This window comes from Elgaria multicarinata, chromosome 20 (assembly GCF_023053635.1).
Source record: "Elgaria multicarinata webbii isolate HBS135686 ecotype San Diego chromosome 20, rElgMul1.1.pri, whole genome shotgun sequence".
Classification (NCBI taxonomy): Eukaryota; Metazoa; Chordata; class Lepidosauria; order Squamata; family Anguidae; genus Elgaria; species Elgaria multicarinata.
Genome location: NC_086190.1, coordinates 7,066,616 through 7,080,188, shown reverse-complemented (window position 1 = coordinate 7,080,188; position 13,573 = coordinate 7,066,616). Strand labels below are relative to the sequence as shown.

At 43.6% G+C, this 13,573-nt stretch overlaps 1 protein-coding gene across 1 annotated transcript; it reads right to left on the bottom strand.

Annotated features, from left to right (window-relative positions):
* Positions 1-655: 655 nt before the first annotated feature.
* LOC134411451 (arylacetamide deacetylase-like 4) lies at positions 656-12,520 on the bottom strand. Its single transcript, XM_063145252.1, has 4 exons — positions 12,284-12,520; positions 8,343-8,559; positions 2,642-2,705; positions 656-1,525 (listed from the first exon to the last, which is right to left on the bottom strand). Exons 1-4 carry the CDS (start codon positions 12,458-12,460, stop codon positions 751-753), a joined length of 1,233 nt encoding a protein of 410 aa, XP_063001322.1. The 5' UTR covers positions 12,461-12,520; the 3' UTR covers positions 656-750.
* Between the last annotated feature and the right edge of the window lie 1,053 nt (positions 12,521-13,573).

Sequence of the window (13,573 nt, the reverse complement as noted above, 5' to 3'; positions counted from 1 at the left end):
GGAAATGAGGGATCTTGGAAGAAGGAGGGGAGAGTAGAGATGGGCGAAGGGAGTAGTGGGAAATCAGTTATTTTTTCCATAACAGGTCACTTTTCATTTCAATGAAGGGATCCAACTGGGGTGTTCAAAGGAGTGCGTATGTGGATCTAGTCCCTCCTTTGAAATGACTTGTTGCCTCTACTTTGAATACGACAGGAAGAAGCTTTGATACAAGCAGCACAGAGCTATGCATATTTATTCAGAAGTAGGTTGCACCGTAGGGAAGACAGGGCTCCTGTATCTTTAAACAGTTGTGTAGAAAAGGGAATTTCAGCAGGTGTCATTTGTATGCATGCAGCACCTGGAGAAATTCTCTCTTCCTCACCACAAAGCTGCAGGAGCCCTGCCCCTTTTGTATCTGGTCACTCTAGTTAAAGAGGGCAGGGCTGCTGCAATAATACACTGGTAATGCTTATACAAATCAGTTATCAGATTCTTACATCCTTTGATTTTAGATCTGTATACAAAGAGCTTAAAGTGGAAATGTCATTAAGTGTATGTAACACTTACATTATTTCCTATTACTCACTTCAAACTATATATTTCAGACTATAGAGAGAGAGAGAGAGAGAGAGAGAGAAAGGGGGGAGAGGTTGTGCCTTGCTAATACTTAGAACTTCCAGGGCTTATAATGGTGTGAGTGTTTCACCCTTCCACCTTAATATTTAAATATCTTTATTCTTTAAGGAATTGTAGCACTGCAAAATCCACTCATAAATGTTTGACAAAGTCTAAAACGTTGTCCAGTATTTCTATACTGCTGGGGAATGTCAAAAACCCAGCATTGAAGAGGTTCAACACTGCATGAAACCCGTTTTCAGCATGGAACCATCTGACTTTCACACCGTTGTCTTCCAGTCGCTTCTTGTACAAGAGAGAGTCATCTCGAAGTACATCGTATTCGCAACTCACAATTAAAGTCTCCGGGAGCGCTCGGATGACAGCGTCTCCAGCAAAAAGTGAAGAGAAAGTGGGTTGAAGTATCTCTGCCACTTGTTTGTACACATCAAGCTTATAAGGAGCGAGGGTTACTCGTTCATACCCTTGACGCTTAAATTTCTCTGGAATGTTCTCTGGACTCACCCACTTCCCATATTTGAGCCTCATTTCATCTGGCACATGAGATCCCTTCAAGAGATCATAACTCAAAGAACTGTCCTTTAGAAAATACTGCAGACCAAAATGAAGAACTTTCTCCCGGAACAAGATAGGCATCCTGCTATTCTGTTGATAAGAAGGTAGGTTGAAGTCCATACATTGGAAGCCACCATAGATCAGCACTTGAGCCCGTAGCTTTGGCAGGTCTGATCTCTCCACTAGCTGTTGGGCGACAATGCTAGCAAAATTGCCACCTGCACTATCTCCACCAATGATGATCTGAGAAGGATCCACCCCGTAGAGCTCTGCATTTTGCATGAAATGCACAGTAGCAGCGAAGCAATCCTTCCACTGCGCTGGGTACGGGTGCTCCGGAGACAGGCGATAGCTGGAGAGGCAGAATCAGAAGCAAAGTGTTAACTTTCCAGAATCCAAGGAGAGACAGCCCTGAAGAGGGGGAGAGAGGGTGAAGCACCATGTGTCTCCTTCCCCTCTTTAGGGACAGCTTTTCACTGGAATTGCACTGGATCAAACTCAGCTTGTTCTCCTTAAGTGAGAGACGGTGTCACCCCAGCACTTCAACAGGAGAAATTGCACTTTTTTTCCTTACTGTAATTTCCTTACTGTAATTTTCCTTACTGTAATTTCTGAAACTTGGTTTCCTTCATTTCACATGGCAGTCATAGTACAGCAATGTATTTTAAAAAATCCCACCCATGTCTCCCTCTTTCCCCCCTCTTCTAATCCAGTCTAGCTAAGGAGGCTGAGCTTTCTCCTTCTCTGTACATAAAGAGGACCGATTAGGCTGTTCTGCCAAACTGCAAGGGAATGAAGGGTCTAATCTAGCAGTATTTCTTCCACAGCCTGAGAGAGGGTTGCTGGGGAGGTATTGAAGACAACCCTGATTTCCAGAACTGGAGGGAATTCTGAGGGAATGCCGACTCTGTGAGAAAGAGGGTCTGTTGTAAACATAAGAACTTGAGAAGAACCAGGCTGGATCAGACCAAAGGTCCCTGAGCGACTTTGGCCAGCCTTTCAGCCTAAGCCAATCCTAGTTGTGAGGAGGATTGAATACTTCATTCAGGGAAGTATCGCTCCTACTCTGAAAATTGAACTCTGAAAACAGCGAATTGGAGATCGCATCAGGTGCAGGGCTATTGCATAGAGGCTTGACCAAACCTGCTGGAGTATGCACTATCACCTCCATCCAGCAATTATGTGTACAGCATGCAACAGCTGTCCCCGACAGGGTTTACCAGCCCAAAGCGCTGTTTGCTTCTGCTCCTTGGAGGAGTGGAGTAGCAGTGTGGGCATGATAGAAGGTGCATAGTCTCCCCACTGACATGGGAAAGGAAGCTAGGGTTTGGAACCAATGAGTAAAACACTGGCAGCATTTTTTGGATGCTCTTCTCTTGTCAAACAAATCCATCAAGAGGTATTGCAAGAAGCTGATGCAAGAAATCCCACGTTTTTAATGCAACGAACCTTGATTCAAATCACTTACCCGACAGACACAAGGACTGAATCACTCTCCTTGGCAATTTTGCTGCAAACATCTTCATACGCAACTAGTAATAAATATTAAGAATTCAGTGGCATCTACAGTATAACACCAGAAAGCTATTTGAAAACATTTCATCAACACCACTTTTGCATCACCTTCATGCTGTTTCAAAAGTTGCTTTACCTGAAGGAGGTCTGAGCCTCTACACATAAGTAAAACATCTTGTGGAATACATTTTTTCCAAAAGTTTAAGATCGATTATTAAGTACAATGATACAAAGGGGAGTAATAAAAAAGGCAGTTCCATAACTTTGGGGCCATCGCTGAGAAGGGCCTCTTCCCTTTTGCCAACATGATTTCGTACCTGGCATGTCATTTGAAACCCGACTTGGGGACTGCTGGCCCATACTTCAAATACAGCCTGTGAGTGTTCCTCATGCTGATCCACATGGATCAGCGAAGGAAGTGGGGCTGAGAAGGGTATCTATGTCTGTGAGGCTGTGTGTGTGTTTCTGTGTGTGAAAATATGAGGAGGACATGCCAGCAGTAGCTCCACCACTGGGTATGGCCCTGTCCACAGTTTCCAGGTGGCCCCTGACTTTGCAGAGCTGATTCGGCCCTTGATTTTACAATTCTTGCTTTAAACACATAGGGGCTGTTCAGACACTACTTGGGGAAGGGTGGTGCCACAACACAGGCTCTGAACACCAGACCTCACGTCTGCCCCCATTTCTTATGGGGCGACACAGGCTCTGAACACGAGACCCGGCCGAGGCTACGCCTGAGGCAAGGGATAAAGCCCACCTTCCTCCAAACTATGTGGAGAAAGGGGTTTAAAATGGAGAAGGATTTTAATATATATAATAATGCGCTGTGAGTTATATCTGCTTAGGTGAATGATTGTGTAAACTTAAGATGATAAACGCCAAACAGACACGTGGGATTTTTGTGGTAGTTTTAAAACAAACAATCGAAATTTATTTTTAAAAGTTCATAAGCTTTGTTTCAAATAACAACATTTAAAAACCTTTTTGAAACCTTTCATACAATCCGGTCACTCAATCACATTCGCACTTTCCTTTTTCTCACACAACCACTCTTGAACTTTCTTTATTATCAGTATTGATTAATATACTTCCACTACGTGCACACCACACTCTAAAGACACCACTCACTACACTGACTCTCAAATTTCCCAGAACTTAAGTACCATAAACACAGAGAGCACTACAGACTCTAAGAGTCCCTAACAAGTCTCCCTGGAAAGAACTCACAATCCCCTCCGTCCTTCCCTTATATATGACTCCTCCCCCTCCCAAGACATTCTAACTCCGCCCACTCAGGCCAACATTCTAAAAACCACAGACTTACACACTGCAGACATACATTTGGAATTGACTTGTGGGGTGTAACGCCACAGTGGTTATTGTGGATTTTATAACCAGGCCAGGAAAGTTTTTCTTGATAGCTTCAACTCATCAAGAGCTACATCTGGTGCCCCGCCCCCCAGTTAAGTCACTGGCTTCTAGACAGTGAAGGTCTGGGTGGGCAAAGCTTTCCACGGTCTCCCTGCTCACTGGAGGTGACTTCAGAAACAGCCAGTGCATTTTTTTTTCCTAAGGTGGCAGTGTCTCATGCCCTCACTAGAGGAATTTTCCTCAGAAGAAAGAGAGGCTCTTCAAACCAGGGGCACACTGCATCGGTTGCTGGCACCAAACCAGGAGCCTGAGCCTAAGGTGGTGAAGGCTCCAGGTCCTTCCCTGTCAGTGGGATGGGCCTCTGACCCTGGAGCAGGTGCTGAGCAACCCCCAGGAACAGTATCACCTCAGGCAACAAGCCAGTTAGTGTGATTATATGCAAAGGAGGTCAGGGTTCCTGTATCTTTAACAGTTGTGTAGAAAATAGGGTGACTATATTTTGGAAACCAAAAAGGAGGACATGGCTGCCCCCCCAGACATGGCCTTGGTCAATTGTCTGATTTCACAGCACACAAATAAGACAAAGCTGTTCTACATACCATCTTAAGGTTAAATTCACTGAAATACAGAACAAGTGAGACATTCAATGCATTTGAAATTAACTTCACTTATTCCTACTTTTGTAGCTTTTGCTATACTTTGAAGCTTTTGGTATACTATCCTTTTGCTTATCCCCTTGCCTCAAATATCTTTTCTGAATGCAAATCCTTTACTGGGTGACCATAGTCTCACCTTTCCTAACATTTAACACCCTTTCCCCATCACCTTTCTCATATCCATACTCACAGATTCAGCATGCTGCTACTGCTGAATAAATGAAGCCGTTGACAAGTGCAGAAAACAAACTAGCAAACTAACATTCAGAAAGAGTATAAAATACGATTACCCTGAAAGCATTAGCCATGGAACAAAATGGACTAAAGACTTGTTGTACTCATTCCTCACTAGCACCTCTTAGCTTGTTTCAACTTCAGAAATTCCAATTAGGGACCCAAAGAAACCTTGGAAGTAAGTCCCGTTGTTGCCCTCCACAGGCAATGGCCTCCATAGTTTGTCACCTAGAAATTATATCAGAGGTACCTTCTCAGGAGCCCTTTATCATTTTTTGAAGTCCTAATGTATAAGGTATAATGGATTACATATACATGTATGAAACCCTAGAGAGCTGTTTCTGCTACTCAGTGTTCACAATATCGAGCTAGACAAACCACTCAGCTTCTCCTATGTAGAAGTCAGTGCTTCAGTGTTCAGTGGGGTTTACTCCCTGGTAAGTGTGCTTAGGATTGCAGCCCTGTCTCTGTTCAACTGCCTTCTTTTCATTTTGTGGTCAGTGCTTGGTTCCAGATTCTTTTTAATCTCTGTCAGGCAAGTCATGCAATCTGTACCTGTCAGATAGCATTCTGCCTTGGGCTGAGAGGAGGCGTGAGTTGAGCACCCAGTTTCTAAAATGCAAAATCTTATTCCAATTCTTTATCTATAAACAAAGCAAATCAAGCTGGCAGTGCAACCTTACCCATGTTTACTCAGAAGAAAGTGTCCCCCCCCTCGTATTCAGTGGTGTTTGCTCCCCCAGCTAAGTGTACACAGGTAGGGTGACTAACTGTCAGGATTTCCCCGGATTTGTCCTGGTTTTTGTTCTTTCCATGGTGTCAGGGGGGATTTTCTAGAATTTTCAATAATGTCCTGGAATGACACACCTTCCCCTTTAAGGCTGCCATTAGCATGGCAGGAGGGAGTGACATGCTTTCTTGAGGCACATCATTCCCCCACCCCGAGCTCCAATTGAGGTCTTAAAGGGGAAAGTGGGTCATTCGTGGACATTATAGAAAAGGCCCCAATTGGAGTGGATGGTGGTGGTGCAGAATGAAATCCTTTCCCCTCCTCCACTCCAATCAGATTCTTTAAGGTGGCGGGGGAATAACGTACTTTCTGCAGGACTCAGAAAGCTGCTTCCCCCCCACACACACACTAGGTGTCCTCTTTTTTGGTTTCCCAAATATGGTCACCCTAACACAGGACTGCCACTTAAATGGATTTTTTAAATTCTCCATTGTCATTTTTTATCTGTACAGCACCATGTACATTGATGGTGCTATATAAATAAATAATAATAAATAATAATATTCTCTTCTTACCCTCACCAACAACCATATACCTTGTGCGTATATAGAGGATCTCTCTTCCTTTCATATAGTTAATACTCAGTATGATAGCTGTGATGGCAAATAATGTATAATTCCCCTTTACTTCAAAAGACATAATTTCATAACTATACTAGCATTAATATTTTGTTACTTAATGCTGCAAACTATCAGTATTTATTTTTTTAAAAGACTGATTTTGCACCACATTTTTTGTTACTGTGATCATAACAAAAAGCCATTGCTAAATATATCTAAACTATGTTATCAAAATGGTATCTATCTTCATAGTGGAAGCCCACCCACACTTCTTTTTACCAGGTCAGAATGTTTGTCCATCAAGCAAAATGGCAAAGATGTAATATGGAACACTATTCCCTGAAGGTCTATTAGAGGTCCTCATGCATTGGCATCTCCATGGCTTATTCAGGCTGATTATTTTTTATGTGTTTTTGACAGCACAGTCGTAGACATGTCTACTGACAAGTAAGTCCTGGGCCTAACCTACACCTACAGCCCTTTTGCAAGAGGGGAGGGGTGGTGGTGAGTTTTCCTGCTTCCAGGATTGGCACTCATGGGGTACAGGTGAGCAAAGTTTTCCACATTTTCAGGAGTGCCGTTGTGGGAGAACATGTGCCCCATGACAGTGCTTCTGCATCTGGATCAGGAGAAGTGGGCGGGGATAGGCAGATCACAAGGTTACGGGGATGTTTTTTTTAATGACTCCTCAGAGATGTGCACGAACACAAATTGAGAGCTACACATGGCTTGGATAGGGAGTCCAACAAATGTGTGATGCTGCACAGAAATATGGTTGTGTTAAAAAAATACACACTCTCACCGCCACAAAACGCCAATACACATCCAAAACACGCGGCAAAAATGGCGGCCGTGATTACTCCCACACAGCTCTAAAATGACTGCACGTGCCCCTGATATTGGGTTGGCTGTTCGCTGAGCCAGGAACTCACACTGAACAGCAACAGCCTTGCGAAGGGGGAAGCACCCCAGCTGTAGACTTCAGAATTATACTGAGATAGCCAGAAAAACCGTGACAAAAGCAGTCAGCAATATCCTGGAATAAGTGAATGGAGGACTGGAGATCACTGTGGGAGAAGTTGTGTGTCATGTGGCCTGTTAGGGACGACTTTGATGTTATTCTGGAATAAATGGGTAGTGTAGACATGGCCCCAGTGGCCCTGTTCAGATGTAAATTTAGAAGGGTGGCTGGTCAAACCATGGTGCATGTTGGTTAGCACTAACCACAGCAGGTGCTCCCACTACACGCACACTAACCACCCTTCTTGATGATGTGTACTTCTACTTGCCCTGCAGGGGGTGCAGGAGTAGCCACTCTACTGCAACTGCTTGGAGAACCATGGGAAGAGGTTTTGTAACTTTTGGCCATCAGCTGAAAAGGCAGGGATATTTCTGCTTTACGCGGCGACTGCAAGTGTTTGTGCCTAGAAGCATGGAGTGCTCAAGGGTGCCGTGTTGATAACAACGATGTGGGATCGAAAAGACCTTTATTCCCAACTATAGATGTTGTGGTCATCCAATATGGGGTTGGAATCCAGTGGACGCCCCTCTTGACCTGCCGGACTGGGATCCCTGAACCCTTGTTGCTTTTTGCCCCCGCTTGTCGTACGAACAGGATTAGAGCATTGAGTGGTCTATTTGGGCCTCCAGTTTTGCGTATAGAGCAGCTATATGGCTGCCATGTCCATCACAGACCTCTTACGCAAAATAACGAGCTGCCATATTTACACATATTGGTGGCTCACTAAGGGAATTGGTGGCTGCCTGGCTGAGCCATCCAGTGAAGCTCCTGAATATCCTCTATAAAATGTTAAGTGTTTAAAGATGTCTAAATTACAAATTTTACCAAAATGGGTGGACACAAAATAGATTTTTTTTAAAAAAATGGAAAAACTTACATAACCCTTATGATGAAGATTAAGTACATAATTTTTTCACTGATGAATATTAACATTTCATCGGTGAAAATCTTTCTCCGTGTGCCATCCCCAACGTGTCCACTCTTAGGGAAGTACACATAGGACTGCAGCCTTAATCACTTACGGATGCTTCCAACCATTCCAGCTCCTCCGTGGAAGAAAACAAACCCTCTTCTTCGCCCAGCAGATGGCGATTTGGGCTGGTAAACCCTGACCGGCACCCCATCGAAATGCAGGTCTTTGGAAGAGAGGCTGGGATCCAGGGCTGGCCTCCAGAGATCTAATAGGAAGCGGATGAAGACAACCTGCCTGCAGAGTCCCAGCACTTCAAGAAGCTTCCCCTGTTTGGAAAAGGAGAAGAAGTCTAATTTAATAGAGCACCCTTCTACCTTAATCATAGAAACATAGAATAGCAGAGTTGGAAGGGGCCTACAAGGCCATCAAGTCCAATCCCCTGCTCAATGCAGGAATCCACCCTAAAGCATCCCTGACAGATGGTTGTCCAAATTCATATTTCACAATAGTCAAGGGTGCATTGGGGGGAACTTGGTGCAGTTGGACCCACCCCAATTTCACAGGGTGTGTGGCACATCTACAATTCTTAGTCTCATCTGTGAAGTCATTTCCCATCCTGTTCCTCTGTCCATGTCAACACATTGAATACTGAAGTGGCATGTTTCTCTCCACCCCCATCCCATCCCATCCCATCCCATCCCATCCCATCCCATCCCAGGAATATTTTTTATGCTGCAGAGCTTGTTATAACTAGCTTAAAGTGTGTGGAGATCTAGTGGTGTTCATTGGCTGACCATAACGAAAAAATGGGGTAAATTGTAGATAATCCTTGAGAATATTTACGGAAACTTAAGTGGTGTCCAGCAGTCTGGGGCCTTTGGAAATAAGAAGCTAGAGGGATTAAAGAGGCAGCTGCACAACCATCTGTCAGGGATGCTTTAGGGTGGATTCCTGCATTGAGCAGGGGGTTGGACTTGATGGCCTTAGAGGCCCCTTCCAACTCTGCTATTCTATGATTGTATGATAAGCTGGTTCCACACAAAATGTAGGAGATGAGTAGTTTTATTTTAGTGCTCCTTTCTTGCAGATAGCCACAAGCAGACTGGTTCTTGTTTTGGCAGTCTAATATAAATCTTGGGGTGAATTATCTGTGCTAAATACAGGTCCTTCAGAATTCATGGCTTGGTTTAAGGAATGGACCTATCACATACACTACATTGCTCCTTTCTCCCCAAATATGAAAACCATTAACAAGATAAAAGGAAGTACTTCTTCACAGAGCGCGTAGTTAAAGTATGGAATTCACTACCACAAGATGTAGCAATGGTGACCAATTTGGATGGCTTTATAAAGGGGTTGGATAAATTCTGGGAGGGGAAGGCTATCAATAGCTACTAGTCTTAATGGTTATTTGCTACCACCAATATCAGTGGCAGGAAGTCTATATACACCAGTTTCTGAGGAACATAGGTGGGAGGGTGCTGTTGCACTGTGTCCTGGTTGTGGGTTCCTCGTCAACAGCTGGTTGGCTACTGTGTGAACCAAGTGCTGGCCAGGGTCTACATTACTGCTTGATAATGGTATTGAAGTGCACTGATAACCGTCCAGAGAGCTTTGGCTATTGGGTGGTATAGAAATGTAATGAATAATTAATTAATTAATAAATAAATAAACTCTTGGGGCCCATGACACATTCCATACACTGTTTTCAAACAGCTTTCAAAGTGTTATATCCTACTAGGTGTACATTATTATTATTATTATTATTATTATTATTATTATTATTATTAATTTATTTATTTATATAGCACCATCGATGTACATGGTGCTGCACAGACCACACAGTAAATAGCAAGACCCTGCCGCATAGGCTTACAATCTAATAAAGTTGTAGTAAACAATAAGGAGGGAAAGAGAATGCAAACAGGCACAGGGAAGTGTAAACAGGCACCGGGTAGGGTGAAGCTAACAGTATAGAGTCAGAACAAACTCAAAGTTTAAAAGCTATAGGGAAAAGAAAAGTTTTTAGCTGAGTTTTAAAAGCTGTGATTGAGTTGGTAGTTCTCAAGTGTTCTGGAAGAGCGTTCTAGGCATGAGGGGCAGCAGAGGAAAAAGGACGAAGCCGAGTAAGGGAAGTGGAGGTCCTTGGGCAGGCGAGAAGCATGGCATCAGAGGAGCGGAGAGCACGAGCGGGGTAATAGTGTGAGATGAGAGAGGAGAGATAGGCAGGAGCTAGACCGTGAAAAGCTTTGAAGGTCAACAGGAGAAGTTTATATTGGATTCTGGAGTGAATTGGAAGCCAATGAAGAGATTTCAGAAGCGGAGTGACATGGTCAGAGCGGCGGGCCAGGAAGATGATCTTAGCGGCAGAGTGGTGGACAGAGACCAGCGGACTGATGTGAGATGAGGGGAGGCCAGAGAGAAGGAGGTTGCAGTAGTCCAACTGAGAGATAACCAGTGCGTGAACGAGAGTCTTGGCAGAAGAGACAGACAAAAATGGTCGAATCCTGGCAATATTATGCAGGAAGAAACGACAAGATTTAGCTACTGCCTCGATATGAGGAATAAAGGAGAGTGAGGAATCAAATATAAAGCCAAGACTACGAGCTTCCTTGACCAGAGTAAGCGTGACATCATTGACAGTAAGAGAGAATGAGAGGTGAGGAGAAGGTTTAGGAGGAAAAACAAGCAGTTCAGTTTTTGCCATATTGAGTTTCAAACGGCGATGAAGCAGCCAAGCTGAGATATCTGAAAGACACGCCGAGATACGATCGTGGACATCAGGAGAAAGTTCCGGAGATGAGAGATATAGTTGTGTGTCATCGGCATACAGGTGATATTGGAGGCCATGAGATTGAATAAGTTTACCCAAGGGCTGCATGTATAGAGAAAACAGCAGCGGGCCAAGCACCGAGCCTTGCGGAACCCCTACTGAAAGGGGAAAGGAGGCCCTGGACTTGATGGACCCTTCGTCTGATCCAGCATGGCTCTTCTGATATTCTAACGATAAAATTGTAACAGTATAAGAAAAGCTACGAGTAATACATATAATTTGTGTACAAAAATACACAAAGGAATCAGTTAGGCAAACAGGTAAGGGAACAGCTCCTAGAGCGTCATCAGATGAGAGTTTTATCACATGTTCACTACTGCCCACTACAGATGACATCATCCACCTACTGCACTCCTTCCGCTCATTTTTCTGTCACAAAATAGACCCACCCCAAACCCCATTTTTTAATAAAAACATATTGAATGTGCCACGATCTTCTGCTGTGTGCAGGAATAACAGTGCGATAAAAACACCCCCTGAATGGGCCACATGGTCTTTGTTTACTTCCTCTTTCCCAGCCAGGAAGAATGAGGAAGACATGAGGAGCAGGAGCAGGGCTGGAGAAACGGCAGTAAGGAAACGTGATTCCTCCCCCATGTCATGACGGTCTGGCATCCACAGGAAGTTCAGTTTCCTTGCCTGGATGAAAGTATGTCTACACCACTTTCAGGTGCCTTCCCCATTTCAGGAAAAAACATTTGGTGTTTTTCTGATGTTTTTTGGTGAGATCCCAGAGAGCCTGAGATTGTGGCTCATCTTGGTATTCATTGGCTACAATAGTTTGCAAGGCCTAGCAGGAAGTAAACTAATGCTGTAGATACAACAAAAATATCTGTAGTCCTTTATTTGCCAGGTGCGTGTGTGTCCTGCTTCAATGCCATCTTTAGAGAAGACATATCGAAACAATTCTAAAGTACATTTTTTTAAACTCACATTTACTTTGGTTTCATTTCAAGTGCACCTTGTGCAGTGTTTTTAGGACTACTTCAAGCCAACTCTCATACTCTTGGCCTGCACCTTTGATAAAATATCTTATACTCACCCCACCCCCCACTCACAACATCATTAATATGAGGGTGGAAGCAGTTGACATAATCACTGGAAATCAGTCACAAAATAGTTTAAATATTTATTTTTCCCAGCGCCATTCATCCCCCCACACTCGCCAATTTCTCTTGAGCCTTGTAACTGTCTTTTTCAGATGATGGTTAACTTACCATAGTGAACATCAGAATAAGTATGCGGTAAATGAATCGAAGCTTTAATGGATGGTCGAATCTAGCAGGAATATTGCTCCTGGAGAGGTCATAATAAATTGCCCAGGAGACCAGCAAGAAAAATCCAATTGCTATCATTCCTCCTGCCCCAAGCAAGATGGCATAAAGAAGTCCCATCGCACCTTTCCAAAGGGACTAAAGCTGACTATACAGACAAGACTCTCGTCTCCAGAAGGATCTGCTTAGCTTTCTGTCTGTTGTGATTCTGTAGCTCCTTCTTTGAGATTGCAGATTCTTTGGTGGTGTAACTATCAGGTATTAGACACACCTAGATAACTACCTATTAATGGAGCAGGAGACTGTAATTGACCCAGTTATACAGTATGTGATTACCTTCTTATCAAAATTTAGTAAGAGCCAACGTAAGGACTCCTTTCCTGGAAATGGAGCGCTTGGTCCACTCTTCTCCACTGATTCCAGGCTGTTCCCAACACAATGGAAAATGGTAAGCTCTCCTCCTTCATGGGATAGGAGTTATTTTAGCTGGAGCTATATCATTGGTTGAAAGACTGGCTACCCAGACTCCTCTACTTCCCTTGCTCGGCTTCGTCCATTTTCTTCTGCTGCCCCTTACGCCTGGAACGCTCTTCCAGAACATTTGAGAACTACAAGCTCAATCGCAGCTTTTAAAGCTCAACTAAAAACTTTTCTTTTTCCTAAAGCTTTTAAAACTTGATGTTGTGCGGACTTTATACTGTTAGTTTTACCCTACCCTGTGCCTGCTTACCCTACCCTGTGCCTGTTGGCATTCTCTTCCCCTCCTTACTGTTTTACTATGATTTTATTAGAATGTAAGCCTATGCGGCAGGGCCTTGCTATTTACTGTTTTACTCTGTACAGCACCATGTACATTGATGGTGCTATATAAATAAATAAATAATAATAATAATAATAATAATAATAATAATAATAATAATCTACATTGTGGATGAGTGGTTCCCAGGTTCAGGATATAAACAGGCTACCACTTCTGGGTGGGGTTACATTTACTCTGAAGGGTCAGGTATTTCTGGATGACTATACAGACAACACTGTTGTCTCCAGAAGGATCTGCTTAGCTTTCTGTTGGCTGTGATTCTTTAGCTCCGTCTTTGAGAATGCAAACTATTTGGTGATGTAACTACACACTCCTCCACATGGCTGTTAATTGATTAGGAGACTTTAAACTGACTCAGATAGTTGAACAGTATGTGATGATGCTATTTATTAGGGGTGTGCACCCCACCCCAG